General features: G+C 41.0%; 2 protein-coding genes across 2 annotated transcripts; both read right to left on the bottom strand.

Moving 5' to 3' along the window:
• Window positions 1-53: 53 nt before the first annotated feature.
• Window positions 54-4402, bottom strand: LOC113174091 (dentin sialophosphoprotein-like). The gene is made up of 3 exons (XM_026377775.1): window positions 4158-4402; window positions 3533-3672; window positions 54-3387 (listed from the first exon to the last, which is right to left on the bottom strand). Exons 1-3 carry the CDS (start codon window positions 4161-4163, stop codon window positions 726-728), a joined length of 2808 nt encoding a protein of 935 aa, XP_026233560.1. The 5' UTR covers window positions 4164-4402; the 3' UTR covers window positions 54-725.
• Window positions 4403-6756: 2354 nt separating this feature from the next.
• On the bottom strand, window positions 6757-19725 carry ddias (DNA damage-induced apoptosis suppressor). Its single transcript, XM_026378905.1, has 5 exons — window positions 19378-19725; window positions 18388-18549; window positions 17744-17852; window positions 11272-11585; window positions 6757-10890 (listed from the first exon to the last, which is right to left on the bottom strand). Exons 1-5 carry the CDS (start codon window positions 19497-19499, stop codon window positions 9180-9182), a joined length of 2418 nt encoding a protein of 805 aa, XP_026234690.1. The 5' UTR covers window positions 19500-19725; the 3' UTR covers window positions 6757-9179.
• Between the last annotated feature and the right edge of the window lie 167 nt (window positions 19726-19892).

Here is a 19892-nt window from a genome sequence, read left to right as displayed (position 1 = left end):
TTCCCATGTCAGCTGCCAGTGAAAACAGAGACCGCTCAAAGAAGCCTTGTGATTAATTACAACGTACTGAATGGAATGAAGTTAGAACATGAACCTAACAAAAAATAAATAAAATAGTTAGCTACCGACATTGAGATGACTTCTGATGCCTCTGATCGAGCGGGTATGGAGCAACTTCAATCTGCAATATCTTGACTTTATTGGGGAGCAGAACAAACAAGATTAGAAGCTGACTGGCAGACTTTTTAGCAAACAGTTGCTTTTTTACACATAAAAGCATCATCATGAATTTTAAATCATGCCTTTGGCCACCTGGCAGATGATAAGTTTAAAACTGAGTATCTTTTAGCTCAGGTTTTGCTCTCTGCCAACTCCTGAGACTTGGTATCTGTCTCTGCAGCGACTAAATGCTCCACTACCAGCCGAGCTAGGTTTCTATAGCTTTTTCAGTGAAAACACACCAAAGCAATGAATTGCATTAAAGATTAAAGCACCGAAGTGCTGTGTGAAGAGTCAAGTGATAACCTTTTGGAAAGGCCAGTTTTCATTACACAGAAATTAATCCAAGCTCAAAAATGCCCAAAATGTCTTTCATATGTTTGCAAAATATGGAAAAAACATATTTCAAGACATTGACAACAAACCAAAAAAACTGAATAAGACTATGATTCAATGATGGCATAGGCATAAATTAGTAAATTAAAACTTGTTTTGCTTTTTTTGTCTCAAATTGAGGAGGCAGGGGGATGGGGAAAGTCATTTCCCAGAGTGCAGCGCTGGTGAACACGCATATGCTCTGTGACACGGTACTGGCGTGAAAAGGTCATGGGGCAGCGGGGACAAGGAAAAGGCCGCACTCCAAGGTGGCTCCGCACATGTCTATTCAGAGAGCCTCGTTGGCTGAAGGAACGGTCACACAGAGAACACTGGAAAGCTTGGTGAACGGGAGTTGACAGATGAGCTGATATATTTGTTGACATGCTAGCTGGAAGGGTGGAAGGTATGCAGACAGACAAGGTAGATGACATAGAGGCTTGTGCAGACTCTGGCACAGTAGGAGCTGAACAAACTCTCGATGTACTGGTCTGGTTCTCACCCTCTTCAAGCTTGGAAACCTCCACCATAACCCCAGCTTTATTTTTAACCTCAGCTCTTGACCTGCTTTGCTCTCTACCAACAGATTTCCAAGCTTCATCAAAACACTCAGGCCCAAATGTTGTCATGGCTCCAGTGTTTCTCTTGTCGACCCCTGACGTTGCCTCATTCCTTTGCTCTCTGTTATTGTCCCTGATTTCAGTCCCAAATGTGTTTTTGTCAAATGCAATTCCTTTATTTTCTTGGTCAGCTCTGTGTTTGTAGGACACGAGCAACTCTGCATGTTTGGTGCTAATGTCCAGCAGTAAAAACTGGTCTGTAGCCCCCATAGAAAAGTGCTGCCTCAGTGGACTGTGACCTGTACTTGCAATGGTCTCCTCCTCTTCACTGAACTGATCTGAATCAGGGTAGCTCTGGTGGGAGTATTTGTGGTCAGAGTCTCCATGTAATAAGAGTGTGTCTTCCTGGGGTACACAGTGATAATGCACATGTCCATGATATGACTGCCCCACGGCACTATACATGGGGTCAGACATGTTGCCGTCAGCAGGAATTGTAAAAGAAAAGTGTGGTTCTGAGGATTCAGAGTCTGAGATATTTTCAAAATCCAGAGATGTGTTGGCTTCAAATGCAGACAGTTGACCAGTGACATCATCCAAACTTGATTTCGGTGGGTTGTCTTCTGTAGCTGTGTCTCTGGTGTCTGAGACAATTTCATGCTGGCCAGAAGCAGCATCTTGTGTGTTTGTCTCAGCTCTGTTCAGTCTTGGGTACCAATCTGCCGTTGGCCTATAGACGTTACAGTTGGAGTTGCGTCTGTCCGTTTCAGCCGAACACTTGCTAGTGTAAATGTGTTCCTCTTTCGCTTCTCTTTTCGGACAGAAATCTTCACAATAAGGATCACTTCTCGTGTCTGAGTCCTTCACAGGAAGTGGAAAATTATCTGCGTGCTGCTCCGCTGCAGCAGCCATTGAGACATCGTAACCAACTGACATATCAGGTCGTTGATGTTTGGAGGGCAAATCATCCAAACTATACTTCACTTCCCTAATAAAACTGTTGCAAACCTTATGCTTTAAAACTGAATCATCTCCAAGATGTTCTTTGTACGCCGTGTCAGATTGATCCATATTGGATCTGTAACATAGGTCCTGTGATGCACATTGATCTGAACCATCATTGGAATCCCAACTCTCTCTTCCAGTGTGGTCTCTTTTGTTTGTGTAATCAAGATCTTCTAAGTCATAGTGTTTTTTTTGTTCAGTGGTTCTACCTTCAACAGTGATCTCATTTTCTGAGCTTGCTGATCGTGAAGGAGGGGCCCTGCTGGAGTCGACTGAGGCCTGGGAAACAGCATGGAAAGCAGGCATAGTAGACATTTGTGCTGAGTGCATAGCTGCTCTGCTACTGTGACAAATGACAGGAACTGCCCCACAGCACGGGTGTGGTAATGAGGAGGAGGGTGAGGAGGAACTCCTCGTGCCCTCATCTGTCCTCACTATTTCCTCATCTGTGGTGTTCTGCCAAGTCTCTGGTTTTATAGTCCCAGCTGAATGAAACTGATCCTTTTGCTTGTCTTTGTCCACTCTAGACACACCGTACCCTTCAGTGGTGCTAGAAGTATTTTGAATCACATTTTGAAGCGTCCCGTGGGTTACATGTCTGCAGTTACCTGTATTTCCACTACTTTCAGACATACTACAGGTGTTTCCACCCAAAGTACCAGCATCTTTTCCACTACAGTCGTTTGCACCAGTTGTACAGCTAGCTCCACACGTATCTGTTTCTGCTTCTTTAACACATGGATCTAAACTGGCTGAATGCACCTTTGTTTCAGCATAGGTGTCTACTTTGACTCTCTTCACTGACCTCGCAGTCCTCTGCACACTGCAAGTGTCTGCATCTTCAAGATTTCTACGGGCATCAATACTGCATGTTAAAGGCAGATATTTATTAAATGTATCTGCAGTTTGTCTCTCAGAACTAATTATGTTTTCATATGTCTGATTCTCATTTCCAGTCGAAGTATTTGTTTTGTCTGTAATATTCACCTCGGTCTCTTGCCAAGCACACAGAGCTTCCTGCAGTTTATCCATCTGCAGGTGGCGGGCAGCAGTGAGCAGATTGCAATACTGTTGCTGGGTACAAGAGCATGGCAAAGCCCCTGTGTAAATGTAGTCTAAAAGAAGTGCCAGCACAGAGCCAGACAGACATGGAGCCTGCAGTTCCACCAGGGCACCAGTAGAGGACAAGACAGATGCCAACACTGGACTGGAAGCTGCCAGAATACACCTGAGAGAGCAAAGAGCAACTGGAGATGAGAAGCTGCATTAAATCACAAACATGGAAGGCACACAACCACCAGTAGAAACTGACCTGTGCAATGCCAACATGTACAGCAGGTGTGTTATGATAAAAAACAGTTTACGTTGCTCACCTGTGTGCAGGGTAAAGTTGACCTGGGCTCTGTTTCTGTCTGAGCACACAGTCACAGAACTGAGCTTGTTCTCTCTGGCGGTTGAGACTTGCCAGCAGCGATGTTAAGTGGCCACTAATGTCCTGGACATAGGGTGCAACCTGAGGTGAACAGAAGACAGTCAGCAGGAGATAGTGCTGCAAGCAACAAGATTAAAAAAACAAAAAGCCATTTTTGCTGAAATAGGTTAAAAGTGTGCACGTGCACCACTGCTTGCCACTCAAATCTTAAACAGGAATATACCACTACTGACTAAAACCTTATTTATATTTTGTCTTAATAAGAATAATTGGTCTACACGTTCTCTCTGTTATCATACAGGCACAAGAAGTCTCTCTGATGTTAAACTCATGCAGATCCATTCATTTACAAGGTTCAACAGTTCACTATAAAACTGCAGCTTCGACTCATAAACAAGACAATGTGTACTATGTAAGTACTGAAAGGACACCATGGAAGTCCTGACTTTGCATAACTGCCAATACATGTTTCAACAACAGAAATAAAAAAAACCACAACACCACAGGTGAGCAGTAAAATAAATGTGTAATAGTCATATTTAGTACATAAATACATATTCTCTTACCTCCATTTTATATCAGGAGAGACGATACAAATTCCTACTATCCTTATAGTTCAGAAAAGACAAGAAACTTCTTGGGAGCGATATAGTCTCAGCCTACTATCTACACACACTGTCTCATTCGGAAAACAATCACACGCTTTTCATATTGGGATCATGGAGTGACGTGGTGGGACATGTGCTGAGCGCTGCCGCCTAACGTCAGAATCTCCATGGCCTGTTATGGAGAAGCACTGAGACCAGCCCACAGAGACCCAAAAGGAGACCACAGACCTGCAGCACATAGATCCAATGTTTCTGTTCACATCACACTTTAACAGAATGAATTTTTAAATATACAAATATGGAGTAAATACTACTATTAATACAAGATGGGATCTGTCTTTTTTATCTCCTGCAGGGAGGTCAGAGGTCATCAACAGATATTTTGGATTGACTCGTCCAGCCTTGGCCCTCAGCTGTTAGATGCCAGTGTGAGAACGAGGTGTGTTTCCAAAACTTGCCCTCAATTAAAGTGTCAACTCTGAGTCTCCATTATTGATAAGCAGTCGGACCATGTTATAGACGAGATCTTATGTCAGTGATGCAGGAAGTATTCAGATCCCCTACTCCCTTTACTTAGAAAAAGTTGTTTACTTGGGATCACGCGTGTAAAAGTACTATTTATATGCTGTGTAAATACTCTCTTAAAATCTTACTGAAGCTAATGTATGCAGGTATTATCAGAAAATGGAAAAATGGGGCCTGTAACTGGACCTAATGTAGTGTTAGTTTATTTAGCTAAATCTAATCCCTTTCAGTTCTATGGTGTCTGTTGAACAGTTGATAAACTATTTTAAAAGCTCTTAGCGACTGTATATGTCATAGATGTGCTGTAGATCAATTACCACATCTAGAAAACTGAAATACTATTTAGTAAAATTGGATGCAACAACATTTCTATCTGCTTCATTTCTACACAGGGGAAGCTCTCCGGTGTCAGGACTACGAGCTGCCCTCCTTCAGCTGACGCTTTGTTGACAAGTCCATACTAAGTCATTTCTCCACCCATCCACACCATGTGCTTGTCACGCCTTTTAATCTCCACTCTATGGGACCCTGCTGGTCCAGCCAACCGCCTCGCTGGCCACAGCTCAACGGTACATTTAGCCTAGAAACTAGGTAATGGAAATACTACTCACGCCACCACACAGGGAGCCATTACAATACAAGTCTTATGACACCAACTGTAATAGGTTAAGTTATTATTAACTTACTACACTAATCGTTTTAGAATCACATAAATATGTAACTTATGAAGTATATATAATTAAAATATGCAAATAAAAATATGTACATTATTTTTGAAAATATATATTAAAAAAGGAGGATACGTTAAAAAAAAAATCACAGAATACAAATAGTGTCAAATAATAAAAAAAGCAAAATAACCCAAAACTTCCCGGTGTCCCAGTAACCAGATGGTTAAAGTGCATACACTGAAACTGCACAGAATCCACAGAAAAAGACCATAATATAACAAAGTCAACATAAAAACCCTGTATAAGCATGATAATAATTAAAATAATAATCTAATTTAAGTATAAAGTACCACGTGTTCTCAACACCCAAGTGTTTCCAATCACTGGGTGCTCGGTGACATAGCTCACGAACTGTACTAGCTGCGTGCAGAGAGGGTCTCCCTTGGCACACGCACACACAAACACTCAGCTGCAAGTTTTGGCAACACATCACGTTCTGGGACTGGCATCTAAAGGCTAAGGGCCAAAACTGGTTGTGTCAATCCTTATTTAAAACACCAACAGTATATTTTTAAAGCAGAAGACTAAATCACACAGCATTCGGAAACTAATACAGTTCCTGAATTTGTTAAAAGGGTAATTAAAGGAGACTGATGGAAAAACAAAAGTTATTTGGTTAGTTAAAGACCAAGTCTGAGAAGGAATCTGTGAGTTTGCCTTTTAATTAAATTCAAATTACATTTTAAATATTTTTAGTTTTATTTTAAAGTTTTCCATGAGAGCCACCATCGGGACATTTTTTACATTCAAGTTGGAGCGGACTGCCCATTGGGACTTTATAAAGCTGCTCTTTATTTGCATGAACCTGACACTTGTGGTCATGTTAGCTGACACTCAGTTATATTTACTATTTTTATTACCAAAGCAGCTGAAGCCAAAATTCTCTGGCAGATTCACACAGAACATCAAAACGACTGCACCACTCTAGGCAGCTGCATGCCAGTGTGATACAACACTACAAGTGCCACCCCAGGACACTTCACACAGAGATTGAGTTGTTAAGTACAAACATTACTAACGTTCTGTACCGTCTGCCAACACAGGGTACAGGCTCTTCTTTTTTACACATTCTAAGTGGATTCAACACGACATATCTGCCAGCAGAAGCACTGCAAGGACTCACCACATGGGCATGTTCCTTATCTTGCACATATGCATCTTGTTCTTTTCCTCACAGCTTTCCTAGAATCACTTCAGGAATTTATCAGACCCCTTCACTTTTTGTAAAAGTCATTTTGTAAATTAAAGAGAGAAATGAGGGAAAAGTCAATACTAAGTTTTAAGACAGATGACTCTTAAGGTCAAAATGTGAATATGAGATGAAAAATCTCATAATTGTTTTTATTTTATGTTACATAAACCTCAGTAAATTAAATTACAGAGAATAAAGCACAAAATGCAAAATGCTCTGCAGCAGCAATAATTAGAAAGCCAGCTCAGAAAAGTATAGAAATGAGCCACAAAAGTTTTGGAACAACATTTTAAGGACAGATGAGACCGAGATTAACCATATAAAAGGATGGAGGAAGTATGGAGGAAGAAACAATCTGTTCATAATCCAGACTATACAAGCTCATCTGTTGGCTTTGGCTGTGTCTGGAACAGGCTCACTGATCTTTATTGATGATGCAACTGATGATGGTAGCAGCATGAATTTAGAGGTGGACAAAAATATTTTGTCTGCCAGTTTGCAGAGAGATCCATTAAAACTAACTGGGAGGAGCTTCATCGTGCAGCATGCAGCAAAACGATGAACCAAAACACAACCAACTAAACATAGGACTGTCAGAGATAAGTGAAAGATTTTAGACTTGCCAAGATCGGGACTTAAACGGAACATAAATTTCACCTAATTTAAACAGAGTTAGAGGAAGAACCCCCCAAAACAAATAACACCTGAAGAAGACTGAAGTAAAAGCCCAGAAAAGCAAATAAAAAGAGGAAAAAACTATTTGGTGATGTCAGTGAGTCACAGACTGGATGTAGTTATTAAACTGTATAATAAGTTTTATTTACTTAACTATCTGTTCCAATACTTTTGCTCTCTCTCAGTTTGGGTCATCTGGGGTCACCATCATTGGGTCATTATACAAAAGAGAAAACTACAATTGCACCTTGAACTTGTTCTGTTTTGCTTCAGATGTACTTCATCTGTTACTTGTTTAGAGTATGTTCCAGTGGATATATCACCATCTAAAGGTTCTTGGCTAATTGTGGGACACCTTGCTGGCTAAAGAGACTCGGTGGCTAAAAGCAGTCATCCATGAACTGTCAGTGGTTTGTCTCGCGGTTTCTCTTGGACATCAAGTGTCCTAGGACAAAACAGGAAATCCCCAGCACTTTAAATGCAGCAGGCTGTCCACAGGTTACAAACCCAATACTTGTTTTTGCTTTGTTGACCACTGTCAGTAGATTGGGATGCATTCTCTGGAGATCATGAACATGTGTACTGAATTCTACTCAAACCCAGTGTAAAGCCTTTGAGCTATTTTAAAGGATGGACTGACTGACAGAAGCTGCCATCCCTTGAACCATTCTGTGCTAAGTGTTTGCAGGCACTTAACAGATCTAGTGTCTTTCTGGCTCCAAGCCTTCAGTAGTCATAACAAAATAGTTTTCATGTGTTCCTAAGAAGTATTCCAAGATGAATGGCCTGCTGATGCTAAAGAAGGAACACATAACACTTCAAGTAGGAATAATAAAAAATCATTGCAACAAGATGCTGCAACGTGCACAAACAGACCTATCACTCCATACCCAGCTAACTACATCCCAACACTGCAACTGCAATAAATACAGTACGAGGCTCCAGGTGTGCTTCTTGTCCCAGTTTTATTTCTGAGCATGTAACATCATCCCCATCTTTGATCTCACTCTCTTTTACTCACAGCAACAGAACATTGCAGTTCTGTTTTTGACAGCTATTCTTAGCACTTTGGCATGGCACTGTACACACTTATCCCTATATTAACACCTCTGCAAAAACACACACAGTAGCAGGAAGAACAGCAGGTCAAGCTTAAGGACTCTAATGCCAACATAAGTACCAGGAAAGAGTGATTCAAATTAGACTTGACAGCTTTCAGGACTGACAGACAGTACGTTGGCCTTGGGGTTGTGATACATACCATATATTGAAATTAAAATGCCACTGGTTCAATTCCAACTGGGGACCTCCCTCCTTTTATCCCTTAGTATATTTGGTGAACCTTAGGTGTAGAACCAACATCACCAGACACCCACCTAGTCATACATATATTTTACTGACTTTTGCTTTAATAGCATTTAGAAAGTTGTAAAATCATCAGAACTCAGAACTAGTGATCACAACAGTGACACAATTTGTACAGCAGAGTTTTATGTTACACAATATGATCCACAATATGATGCAACGTAGGAAATGAGTGAATATACTAATGATTTAAAAGTGGACTGTGTGCAACTTATTAGTTTTTAAATGAAAAGTATGTGGACATGTTCGTTATAAGGAGTTGCCCCAGCTGAACCCACAAATGAAAAGAAAATAAACTATCACTAAACTGAAAACGTTTAGTGATATAATTAATGCATCTGTGGGGTTTTAAAAGTCCTTCTTTTGTATTGTGCTCTCTACTTGGAACTTAGAACCCTTTTTAATATAAAAGTTGGTCTATCATGACTTGGGTTGCAAACTATTTTAACAACTATTGGATCAATGTATGAATTCCACCTGCAACAAAAAGTCTTAGAGAGAATCAGAGAACAGATCTCTAGACCAATCACATGCCTGGTTCTCATCATCAAGTGGGTAACCATCAAGTTGATCCAAACTCCCCCCATCAACCACTTCACTGTTACAGTTCTCCGTTTGTGCCATATGTCTCTGTAACGATGTGACTGTTGGAGTTCTTTTACAGTTAACTCTCTTCTGACCGTCACAGGTAGAATCAAAGTCACTCCTGCTGCTATTAGTCAGTCTCCGTCTTCTGAGCTTCACACTCTGTCGTATTTTAACAGCAGGAGTAGGAGGAACTTCATTGTGCTCATCATCACACACAGTGACATCATGAACACTTGAGTCACATTTGTTGTTGATCCTTTCCTTAGACCCCAGGTTAAGAGCCTCTCTCCGGGCTCTGCTGCACTGCTGAGCCAGCAGATACTGCTGATGCTTGTCTGGTTTCCAGAACCTTCTTTTCGGGGTGAATGTGTGGCTGCGTCTGGTGGATGTGGTGCTCCATACCACGTTTTCTTTGGTAGACTCTCTGGCATACAAGGGCAGGTGATTAGAATGGACAGGGTTCAATTTAGAAAGAGGTGGATTTTTACTGTGAAGTTCAGATCTTGACAAATCTTGACCGTCTAGTTGTGAACCAAATTCACCTAAAGTCAAACAAGTCCTCGAGGCGGCAGCTGACCCCGACACAACAGCTAATTTTATATTGGGGGTGGACTGAGAGGGGGGGATGAAATCAAGATCTTGAGGAACTGGTGTGATGAAATTGTTTTTGTTGATGCGTGTGTTACTTTTCAGTTTCTGCTGGTCTGGCGTTGAATGCAGTACGTTAGGCTTTTCGGTCATCAGGTACCGTTTGTCTGGATTACAAAGGAGTGACATCCTAGGAGTTTCTGTATGTGTGCCGAGTGTTGTGTTCATATCGATCACAAGTGAGCTGCTGAATAAATCTGATGAACAATTGTAGGTATCCCCTTCAAGCAGCTTGTCTTCATTTTCAAAAGACAAAGAACAGATTTCCACATTATTCTGATTACACTCATCCAAACACGTGCTCCTGGATTTGCAATTCTTATAGACACTGTCAGCATCGTGTCTGTCACCTCCATTATTTGGTGCAGATGTATTTGTAACATCTGCTAAGGGCCGTGATGACAGCGGGCCCATCTTCTCTTCCTGTGATCCGACTCCCACATTGTTTCTTGCAGTTTCTTTCACATTTTGCACATTTTGATGTCGCTCAGTTTCAGTAACACGGTCCTTCTCACAAAAAAACTCTGAGAAACTCTCTGAGAAAGGTAAATCATCCCAAGCCAAGGAGCCAGATGAAAACGTTTCGGCAAGCTGTGCGCAACAAAATTCCTTTGTATTGGAGCTGAGTGGTAAACACTTTTTGACGGACTCGGACGGACTAAACCAAGGATCCAGGGTTGGTGTGTTTACAAACCTTTTCTCAATAGATAAGTTTGAGTGTGTGGAAAAGGACAGCCTATTGTGACAAAGAAGAGGTGACAGTGTTGTCTCCTCTGGGAACTCATGATTATCCAGGAAGCTTTTCAGTGCATGATGTGGTGTTTTGCTGTAATCTGCAGCAAAACTGTTTTCACCCCCACTGTCCTGGGTACTGCAGTCTTCGTCCTGTTCTGCTGATGAAGTAATTAGTCCTAGTGATTGCTGCCATGGAGGGGTGGGAGTAAGGCTGCGATCTTGGAGTTGTGATCTACCAAAAAAACACAATCATGAAGAAATGTCGTAAAGGTAGAGCAAGATTTAGATGCAGATAAAACTAGCCTTGTTTTTACAGTACATACGGTGGACAACAGACAATTTAAAGATAGTTTCAGAAGAGTACAGAAATCATTATGTTGCATGACATTTTGAGGCAGCTTTGTCCGAAATAAATGACCTTTGGGTTTCCAATTTTAGTGTTGTGCAAATTTATTTTCACCTCCTACTTTTAGAAACATGACCTGGATAAATGAACATGTCCTTAAAATCATAACTAATTTGTTACTGAACTCACAGACTCTGGCCTTAATATAAAATACTGGCAATCAGCAGGATGAAAGCAGTGCTATCAGTGTCTTCTTCATTTCATTACCTTTGCAGCGATTGAGAAAAAAAACCTGAGGCGGAAAGTGTGTTGTTATTGAAGGTACTGTCTGGAGAATGAAGAGGATTCAGCAGCAAGGTTGGTGCTGGAGGTCTGGAGGTGTTGGTGGTAGCAGTGGATCCCAGCTGATGTTCTTCAGCTTTCTGAAGAAGGACTCGATAATAACTGACCACTGTGCAGCCTGTTAGCCCTGCAGCTGTGGGAAGAATCATCTGACTGGCAATAAACTGGACTGACTCTCTACTGCAGGAGCCATTGGCAACATGCCCTCCTGACCAAAGTTCATTTGCTGTTCCAGTTACCTGAAAGACACATTCAAGGCCGAGGACGGTTGATCAAATAGCACGGAAACAAATACAACACACACACACAATAGATTATTCATTAGTTGTTTAGACCGTCTTCCTCCGTCGTTAGCGACAATTTTACCTGTGACAGGTGTGTGTTAGTTAGCACTCTGACGGAGAAGATATCAGCGTTAGAGGAGCGCATCCAGACTTTAGAGAGGGTTAGAGAGAGTGAGAGTAGTCTTATTTCTTTAGAAGACAGTCTGGGTGCCGCGGGCGGAGATAGCCAGTCCCCGACTCCGGCATTAGAGCCCTCACAGCGGGGCGAGTGGGTGACGACTCGGCGGCATACTCGCGCAGCCAAAGCTAAGGCTAAGGCTAAAGCTAGCCCACCGGAGCACACCACCCCCGCGCTTCACGTGTCTAACAGGTTTGCCCCCCTCAGTGATTCACCCGCTGAGAAACCTGGAAGAACTCTGGTCATAGGAGACTCGATCATGAGACACGTGAAACTAGCCAGACCTTTAGGGGCTCCAGCGGCTGTGGTCAGGTGTATCCCGGGGGCCAGGGTACCGGACATTGAAGGCAATCTTAGGGCCTTAGGACAGCATAGCTTTTCTAAGATAGTGGTACATGCCGGAGCTAACGATATACGCCTTCGTCAGTCTGAGGTTACCAAGAATAACTTTAAAGAGGTGTTTAAATTAGCGAAGGCGATGTCCGAAGTGGTAATCTTCTCTGGCCCCCTCCCAATGAGACGAGGCGACATAACCTACAGCAGGTTATGGTCGCTGAACCGCTGGATGTCCAGGTGGTGCTCCGAAAACAACGTGGGCTTCATAGATAATTGGAGTACCTTTGAGGGCAAACCTGGCCTGTTAGGGCGGGACGGTGTCCATCCCACTCGGGAAGGTGCTGCTCTCATTTCTTGCAGTATAGCTCATAGTCTAAGATCAGGCCTAGCTAGTCGCTGACTACCCAGAGTCCAGGCCAGGAAGCAGACAAACAGGCTAAACCAACCGTCTGCTAGCTGCACAGAGTCGTCACTCAGGGTTCAACATATTGAGACTGTGTCTGTTCCTCGAGCTAAACAAAAAGCTAGAAAAACCCAGAAAGTATGTTTTAATAATTTAATTAACATACAGACCTCAAATTCAGAGCACACTGATTGTGCAGCCAGCACCTCTGATCTGAAGTTAGGATTGTTAAATATTAGATCTCTTACATCTAAAGCTCTTACTGTTAATGAAACTATCACAGATCAGGAGTTTGATATACTCTGTTTAACAGAAACCTGGATTAAACAGGACGAGTATGTAGCTTTGAATGAAGCAGCTCCTCCTGGATACAGCTACATTCACCAGCCTCGTCTGACTGGTAGAGGAGGAGGTGTCGCAGTTATTTATAATGATAAACTGACTATCGTACAAAAGCATGTACACAAATTTAAAGCTTTTGAATGTCTTTATAGTAACATAACAAGTATAGATACAAATATAAAGTCTGCTCAGCCGATCCCGCTAATTATCATTTACAGACCCCCAGGGCCCTACTCTGAATTTCTTTGTGAATTTGCAGATTTCCTTTCTAACCTAGTTGTTTCTGTAGACAAAGCGTTAATTGCTGGAGATTTTAATATTCACTTTGAGAATCCAGAAGACCCTCTGAGAACAGCATTTATGTCCATATTGGACTCGCTAGGAGTAGATCAGTGTGTAGTAGGACCCACTCATAAAGCGGGTCACACCTTAGATTTAATAATATCATTCGGTTTAAGTATAAGAAATTTACTTACGCTCCCACTGTCTGAAGTTATCTCAGACCACTATCTTGTTTCAACTACAGTGTGTCATATTAACAATGTATACTCAGCGCCGCGCTATCGCATTAAACGTACATTTACATCAACTACCGCACAGAGCTTTATTAGTAATCTTCCAGAGTTATCAACTTTGATTGGATCACCGTCTGACACCACAGAACTAGACCAGGCGACTGAATATCTCGAGTCGTCATTACGTTATACCTTAGATAAAGTAGCTCCAGTTAAAAGAAAAGTCATTAGAGATAAGAAACTTGCTCCCTGGTATAACGATGACACGCGCGTCTTAAAACAGACTACTCGAAAGTTAGAACGTAAATGGCGCCAAACTAAACTGTTAGTATTCCAGATAGCGTGGAAGGAGAGCATCCTGAACTATAAAAAAGCTCTTAGCGCAGCTAGATCAACGTATCTCTCCACTCTCATAGAAAACAACAAAAACAACCCTAGATTTTTATTTAATACAGTAGCCAAATTAACTAGAAAGAAAACTACTGCAGATATCTCCACAACAACGTTGTGCAGTAGTGAGGACTTCATGAACTTTTTCAATAACAAAATTGTAAATATAAGGCAGAAAATTCAAGCTTTAAAACCAGACAATTTAGTTGACGCAGGTGACGAGCTAACCTCAGCAGATCAGTACCTAGATTACTTTACTCCTCTTGAAGAGAATGAACTAATTTCACTCATCTCTTCTGCAAAATCTTCAACCTGTACATTAGACCCTATACCGACACACTTTCTAAAACAGATAGTGCCAGAAATAATAGAACCCCTGCTGACAATCATAAATTCCTCACTCAGCTGTGGGTATGTCCCAAAGTGTTTTAAATTAGCAGTTATTAAACCGCTAATCAAGAAACCTGATCTCGACCCTTGTCAGCTGTCAAATTACAGGCCGATATCAAACCTCCCCTTTATCTCAAAGATTCTCGAAAAGATAGTAGCTGGGCAGCTATCCTCGTATCTTCATAGAAATAACATACATGAACTCTATCAGTCAGGATTTAGGCCTCATCACAGCACAGAGACGGCACTTGTTAAAGTAGTAAATGACCTCCTATTGGCCTCTGATCAGGGTAGTGTCTCTATGCTTGTGCTACTCGATCTCAGTGCAGCTTTCGACACCATTGACCATAGTATTCTCCTTCACAGACTAGAAAATGTTGTTGGAATTAGGGGAACGGCCCTCTCCTGGCTTAGGTCCTATTTGACTGATCGTTATCAGTATGTAGATCTAAATGGCGATTACTCCACATGCTCTCCAGTGGAGTTTGGTGTTCCACAGGGTTCAGTTTTAGGCCCCCTGCTTTTTTCCCTCTACATGCTTCCTCTGGGCAACATTATCCGTAAACATGGTATTAACTTTCATTGTTATGCTGACGACACACAGTTATATGTTTCATCAAAACCAGATGAGATCAAACTGCTTAATAAAGTTGAGCAATGTGTAAAGGATATACGAGACTGGATGCTAATTAACTTCCTTCTGCTAAATCCTGATAAGACAGAAGTACTAGTTATAGGATCATCTGCAGCTAGAAGCAAGATGTTAGACCACACCGTAACTCTAGATGGCCTTTCCGTTACATCTAGTGCAACAGTCAAAGACCTTGGTGTAATTCTAGATTCCAGTCTTTCATTTGAAGCTCATGTAGATAATGTCACCAGGACAGCTTTCTTTCACCTCAGAAATATTGCCAAGATAAGGAATATTTTGTCACTAAATGATGCAGAAAAATTAGTCCATGCTTTCATCACCTCTAGGTTGGACTACTGTAATGCCTTACTGTCTGGCTGTTCAGCCAGGTGCATAAACAAGCTCCAGTTAGTTCAGAATGCAGCAGCGAGAGTCCTCACTCGAACCAGAAGATACGATCACATCACGCCTATCTTATCTACACTTCATTGGCTCCCCGTGAAATTTCGCATTGATTTTAAAATACTACTTTTGACATTTAAAGCATTAAATGGTCTTGCGCCGCATTATCTAAGTGAACTGCTAGTGTCTTATGATCCACCACGCCTACTTCGCTCAAAGGATGCTGGCTGCCTGTCAGTACCTCGTATCCTAAAAACTACAGCTGGGGGCAGAGCTTTTTCTTACAAAGCCCCAAAGTTATGGAATAGCCTTCCAAATAGCGTTCGGGACTCAGACACAGTCTCAGTGTTTAAGTCTAGGCTGAAAACCTACCTATTTAGTCAAGCATTTGAGTAAATAGATCTGGGAAGGACTCATGGACGTAGAGCATTATGGTGAACTGGTATGTTTAGATGCTGTCTTCCCAACTCTCACTGATCACTCGGGTTTGTTGATGGTGAAGTGTTTGGTTGCTCTACATCCCAGTGCGCCCTCATGTCTGTGTTTTCTTCTGAACCCACCCTTTTAGTTAGGCTGTCATAATTAGTCCTGCCGGAGTCCCTGCTGCACTACACTAAATATACATTCACCTCAAACTTTATCTGACTGTGAATACAACTAACTGCAATCTCTCCTCTTCTCTCTCTTTCCCTCTCCCTCTCTCTTTTCCCTCTTCCTGTCTCTCTGTCGAGCTACACGTCATTCCACCCTTTGCCCTCTGGACCTGTCTGACTCGTCCTGATGCCCAACTTCTGGCTGGAGATCTCGTCGCCTGGATCCACCGTTTGCCCTTTGGGATGCGTTTGGAGACTGGATTGGTCACAAGCTACTATGATGTCGGTCCCGGCCTCGGCGGACGTCGGAAGCTGTTTCTTGGAGGTCTCGACTCAACGCTCGATAGTCAAGGAATGGAACTAGTCTGCCTGCAATAACTAACTGGACTCCATATTAACTTAAAAGACTTTAACTGTTATACTGGACTGCTGCCTACACAGCATGTAATCACCCATATGAGGATGGGTTCCCTGTTGAGTCTGGTTCCTCTCAAGGTTTCTTCCTGTTGCCTTCTCAGGGAGTTTTTCCTTGCCACTGTCGCCCTCGGCTTGCTCATCAGGGACAATCACATTATTATGACTCATACACATACACTGTTCATGTACTGTTCTTTGGTTGTGTAAAGCTGCTTTGTGACAATGTCAATTGTAAAAAGCGCTCTACAAATAAAATTGAATTGAATTGAATTGAATTAGTTATTGCTGTTATAGCCATTTTCGAATTTTGTCACAACTCGTATCACTATTTATCACATTTTTCAACAATGAAGAAAAATTTAAAATTTTAATTAGTTGAGATCAAATGCTGATCTAAAGTATTAACGATTAAACAAATACATTGATCAGCACCAAATGGTTTGAAGAATTAGAACCAAAGCTTTAATGCCTCATGAAGCTTAAGCTCAGCATCACTAGTTACCAGTGTTTTGCACCTTGTTGTGAAGCCTCTGTATTTATACTTCGTAGTGTCTCTTGACCGTTTCACAACGACACACCTGCCTCCTCAACAGTGTTCTTGACTTGACTAGATGCTGTGAGCAGGTTCTTCTTCAGTATGGACAGAATTCTGCACTCATCCACTTTAGTTGTCATTTGTGGTCTTTCAGATTTTTTTGCTGTTGCTTTGTTTGGAAGATAATTAGTTCTTTTAAGAATGTTCCAAACCAGAGTAATAAGGGAAATGCAACTGCATGACAGCCATTTGTTCCATTATGTGTGAGCCCCCAAAATAGGAGTCTGAATTTGAAAATGTCAGCTCTTCCTCAATGGTTAATGCCACAGTTTTTTTAAACCCCTTAAATTAAAGCTGAAATTTATGTCACTCACATCTGCAAAGTATTATTTAAAATTAAATGGGGGTGTACAGAAGACAAATTCCAACAACTAAACAAAAACATATCTTTGTTTCATTATTTATTGGACGTAACTGTATGTATAAAGTCTGTATCCACTAGGGGGCACTTGCCAAAAAGGAAATATCTTCTTAGTGAATGTCAACTTCTGCACTACGTTAGCAGAAACAACAGCACCGCACCACATTATAATTATAATACTTTTAGGACTTGTTTTTCAAGAAGATGCTTTAGAAACTACAGTTTCATCATATACAACGTGACAATTAACTAGGCTGTTCTCCTGTAATTATTCTTTAGTTTCCTTGAACACAAATTAAAATAAACTAGGGTTTTAAGGTTAAACCATGTAATATACAGTATACACTAATACACTGTAACCCCCTAGTGAGATCAATAATGGCAAAGAAAAAAGTTAAGGTTCCTTGTCAGGATTTCTTGATGTTTTTGGGAATGATCCAATTCTATTAAGAAACTAAAGTAAATCTAATCTTCATTAGTCTACCAGGAAGGTAATTAAAAAACATTTTCAGCAATGATACATTCATTACAAAGACAATGACTCAAGAATACAGTTGTACCTTTATACCAAAGATGAAATGTCTGCCAATGAAACAATCTCTGACAGCGTTCACCAACAGAGTGGATCTGCTTGATGCTCCAACTGGTCCATCTGTCTCATCCACCAACCTACAAAATAACAAAAATATACATAAATGTGTCCCATTAAACACAGATTTTTTTTCATTTGATACATGGATGGGTTTATTATATGTTAATCTTATAATGTATGACTGTTGTTTAGGAAATGATTTACAAACTAATAAAGACAGAAAAAGAGATCGGTTTACCTACTTATAGTTAAACTGAAATGTATTTGCCCCTTTAAAAAATCAAACCAAACCCTTTCCATGAACAAAATGATGTTAGATTGTAAATTAGGAGCTTCTTAACCCTAAATGTTGGTCCAGTATAAAAAAAGAATAATCTTCTGCTTCTAATCCAGAGCTATATGAACAGGCTGCTTAACTTTGACAGTTTTAAGATACATTTTCATTTTATGTAACTAAGTAAAGCAGAAACTTTGCTTACTTAAAAGGGATATGTTGTGTTATAAACATAAAAAGACAGAGTAATCAACTGCAGAAACAGACAGTTACATAAAAAAGTCTTGCAGTGGATGTGATAATAAATCTTCAGAATCTTGAATCTCAGAAGAGCTCACCTCTGTAATCCACTGGCATGAATGCCAAAGAATGGATTCAAGCATGTTCCAAATACCGTTACTCCAAAGAGGCGTGTGTCCCGAGCCACCTTCAGTGAGAGACGATACCTGTACTCAACCTGTTCCCTCCGACAGCTGTATCCACACTTTGAGCATCTGCATCTGTGACGGGTGAACAGATGTATGTATGTTCATGTATGAAATATACAGAGTTTACTGTTTGTAAAGGTTTTATATATGGATAATATACATCAAGGAAAGAGACATTTTACTACCAACTTTAACTTCTTTCAGATTCTGTCTTAGACAAATCCACAACAGCCTCGTTTGGGCTTCTCATTAATAAGCAAAGACAAAGACAAAAATAGTTAACCATCAGTTTCTCACAAAACCTATTAGTTAGTTTGAAAGACTCAACGTGATTTAAAAACACTTACTGCTATTATGAAATTTGCAGACTCCCTAAAGTCTTCAATAACAATATACATGAGCTACAATTAATTATTTGTACTATTGAAAACATCTGTGGAAGGATCCTACAAGTTCCGCCATGTCTGTTTTCATTAGGAAGCAGGATCCCTACTTGGTAAACTGATTAAAATCTGTTTTAACCAATGTTTGGACTGAAGTTTTTCTCATCCGGATGGCTAAAGGTCTCTTTGAGAACTCTACAGGTAAATTTAGAGCAGCTTCGAGTGTTGTAAACGACCTTCTGGGTGTTTTAAACACCACCGGTTGATTAACATTTACAGAAACTGATGGTCACGTTTGTTAACAGTGCATCACAACACTCAATGAAAACAACCTGGGGCTACTTCACTGTTGACAAAGAGAGAAATAATAAACTACTGGTATTTGTTGCACTTATAATCCTCAGTAGACAGATTATTAAACTATACCCACTGTTCTCATCATGAGAACTAGCTAACATTAGCCAGCTAGCTAGTTACTACAAACAGTTGTTTTGGTCGGTTGTGTTTTTAACGTTACCTCGTCGCGTCCTGCTGCTCAACATCTACTCTTGAGAAGCAGCACTTGCAGCACGGATAATACACACACGAATCTTGAAGAGACAACACGGCACAGTCCACTAAAACCCGTCTAGCAGACATTTAGTCCCGGTGAAGAGGTGCGAACACCCGACTGGACGTTAGCTAGCATGCTAACCCTAAGCTAAGCAAACTTCTTTAAATCGCATCATTACTATATTAACGTATCCGCAGTGGCAGAAACTTCGATAGCGATACGTGATAATGTGCACAGAAACAACATGTCAAGTTATAATTAAATAATAAAAAGTCTTCGGTTTGAAAATAGTCATTTCCTATGATGACGTGCTTTTTCTTCTTCTCTGGACGTGACGTCACGGTCGAGCCTGCGCGTTGGTGCCTTACTGCCACCTGCTGGACTGGACACGGAGTTTACCGATGAACATTTTTATTTAAAGTGATTTTATCAACACGTGTTTCACTTATTTACAATGAAGACAGAAGAAAATATTATTG

The sequence above is a fragment of the Anabas testudineus genome, chromosome 3 (genome assembly GCF_900324465.2).
Source record: "Anabas testudineus chromosome 3, fAnaTes1.2, whole genome shotgun sequence".
NCBI classification, from domain to species: Eukaryota; Metazoa; Chordata; class Actinopteri; order Anabantiformes; family Anabantidae; genus Anabas; species Anabas testudineus.
This window is presented reverse-complemented; position numbering and strand designations above follow the sequence as displayed.

Coding starts and splice junctions, on each gene's coding strand:
- LOC113174091 (XM_026377775.1), bottom strand. Junction 3,388..3,532: donor CAACTTTACCCTGCACACAG/GTGAGCAACGTA, acceptor TTGCTCTCTCAG/GTGTATTCTGGCAGCTTCCA.
- ddias (XM_026378905.1), bottom strand. CDS start 19,499: ATGTCTGCTAGACGGGTTTTAGTGGACTGTGCCGTGTTGTCTCTTCAA. Junction 18,550..19,377: donor GAGCAGCAGGACGCGACGAG/GTAACGTTAAAA, acceptor CACCCGTCACAG/ATGCAGATGCTCAAAGTGTG. Junction 10,891..11,271: donor TTTTCTCAATCGCTGCAAAG/GTAATGAAATGA, acceptor TTTTTTTGGTAG/ATCACAACTCCAAGATCGCA.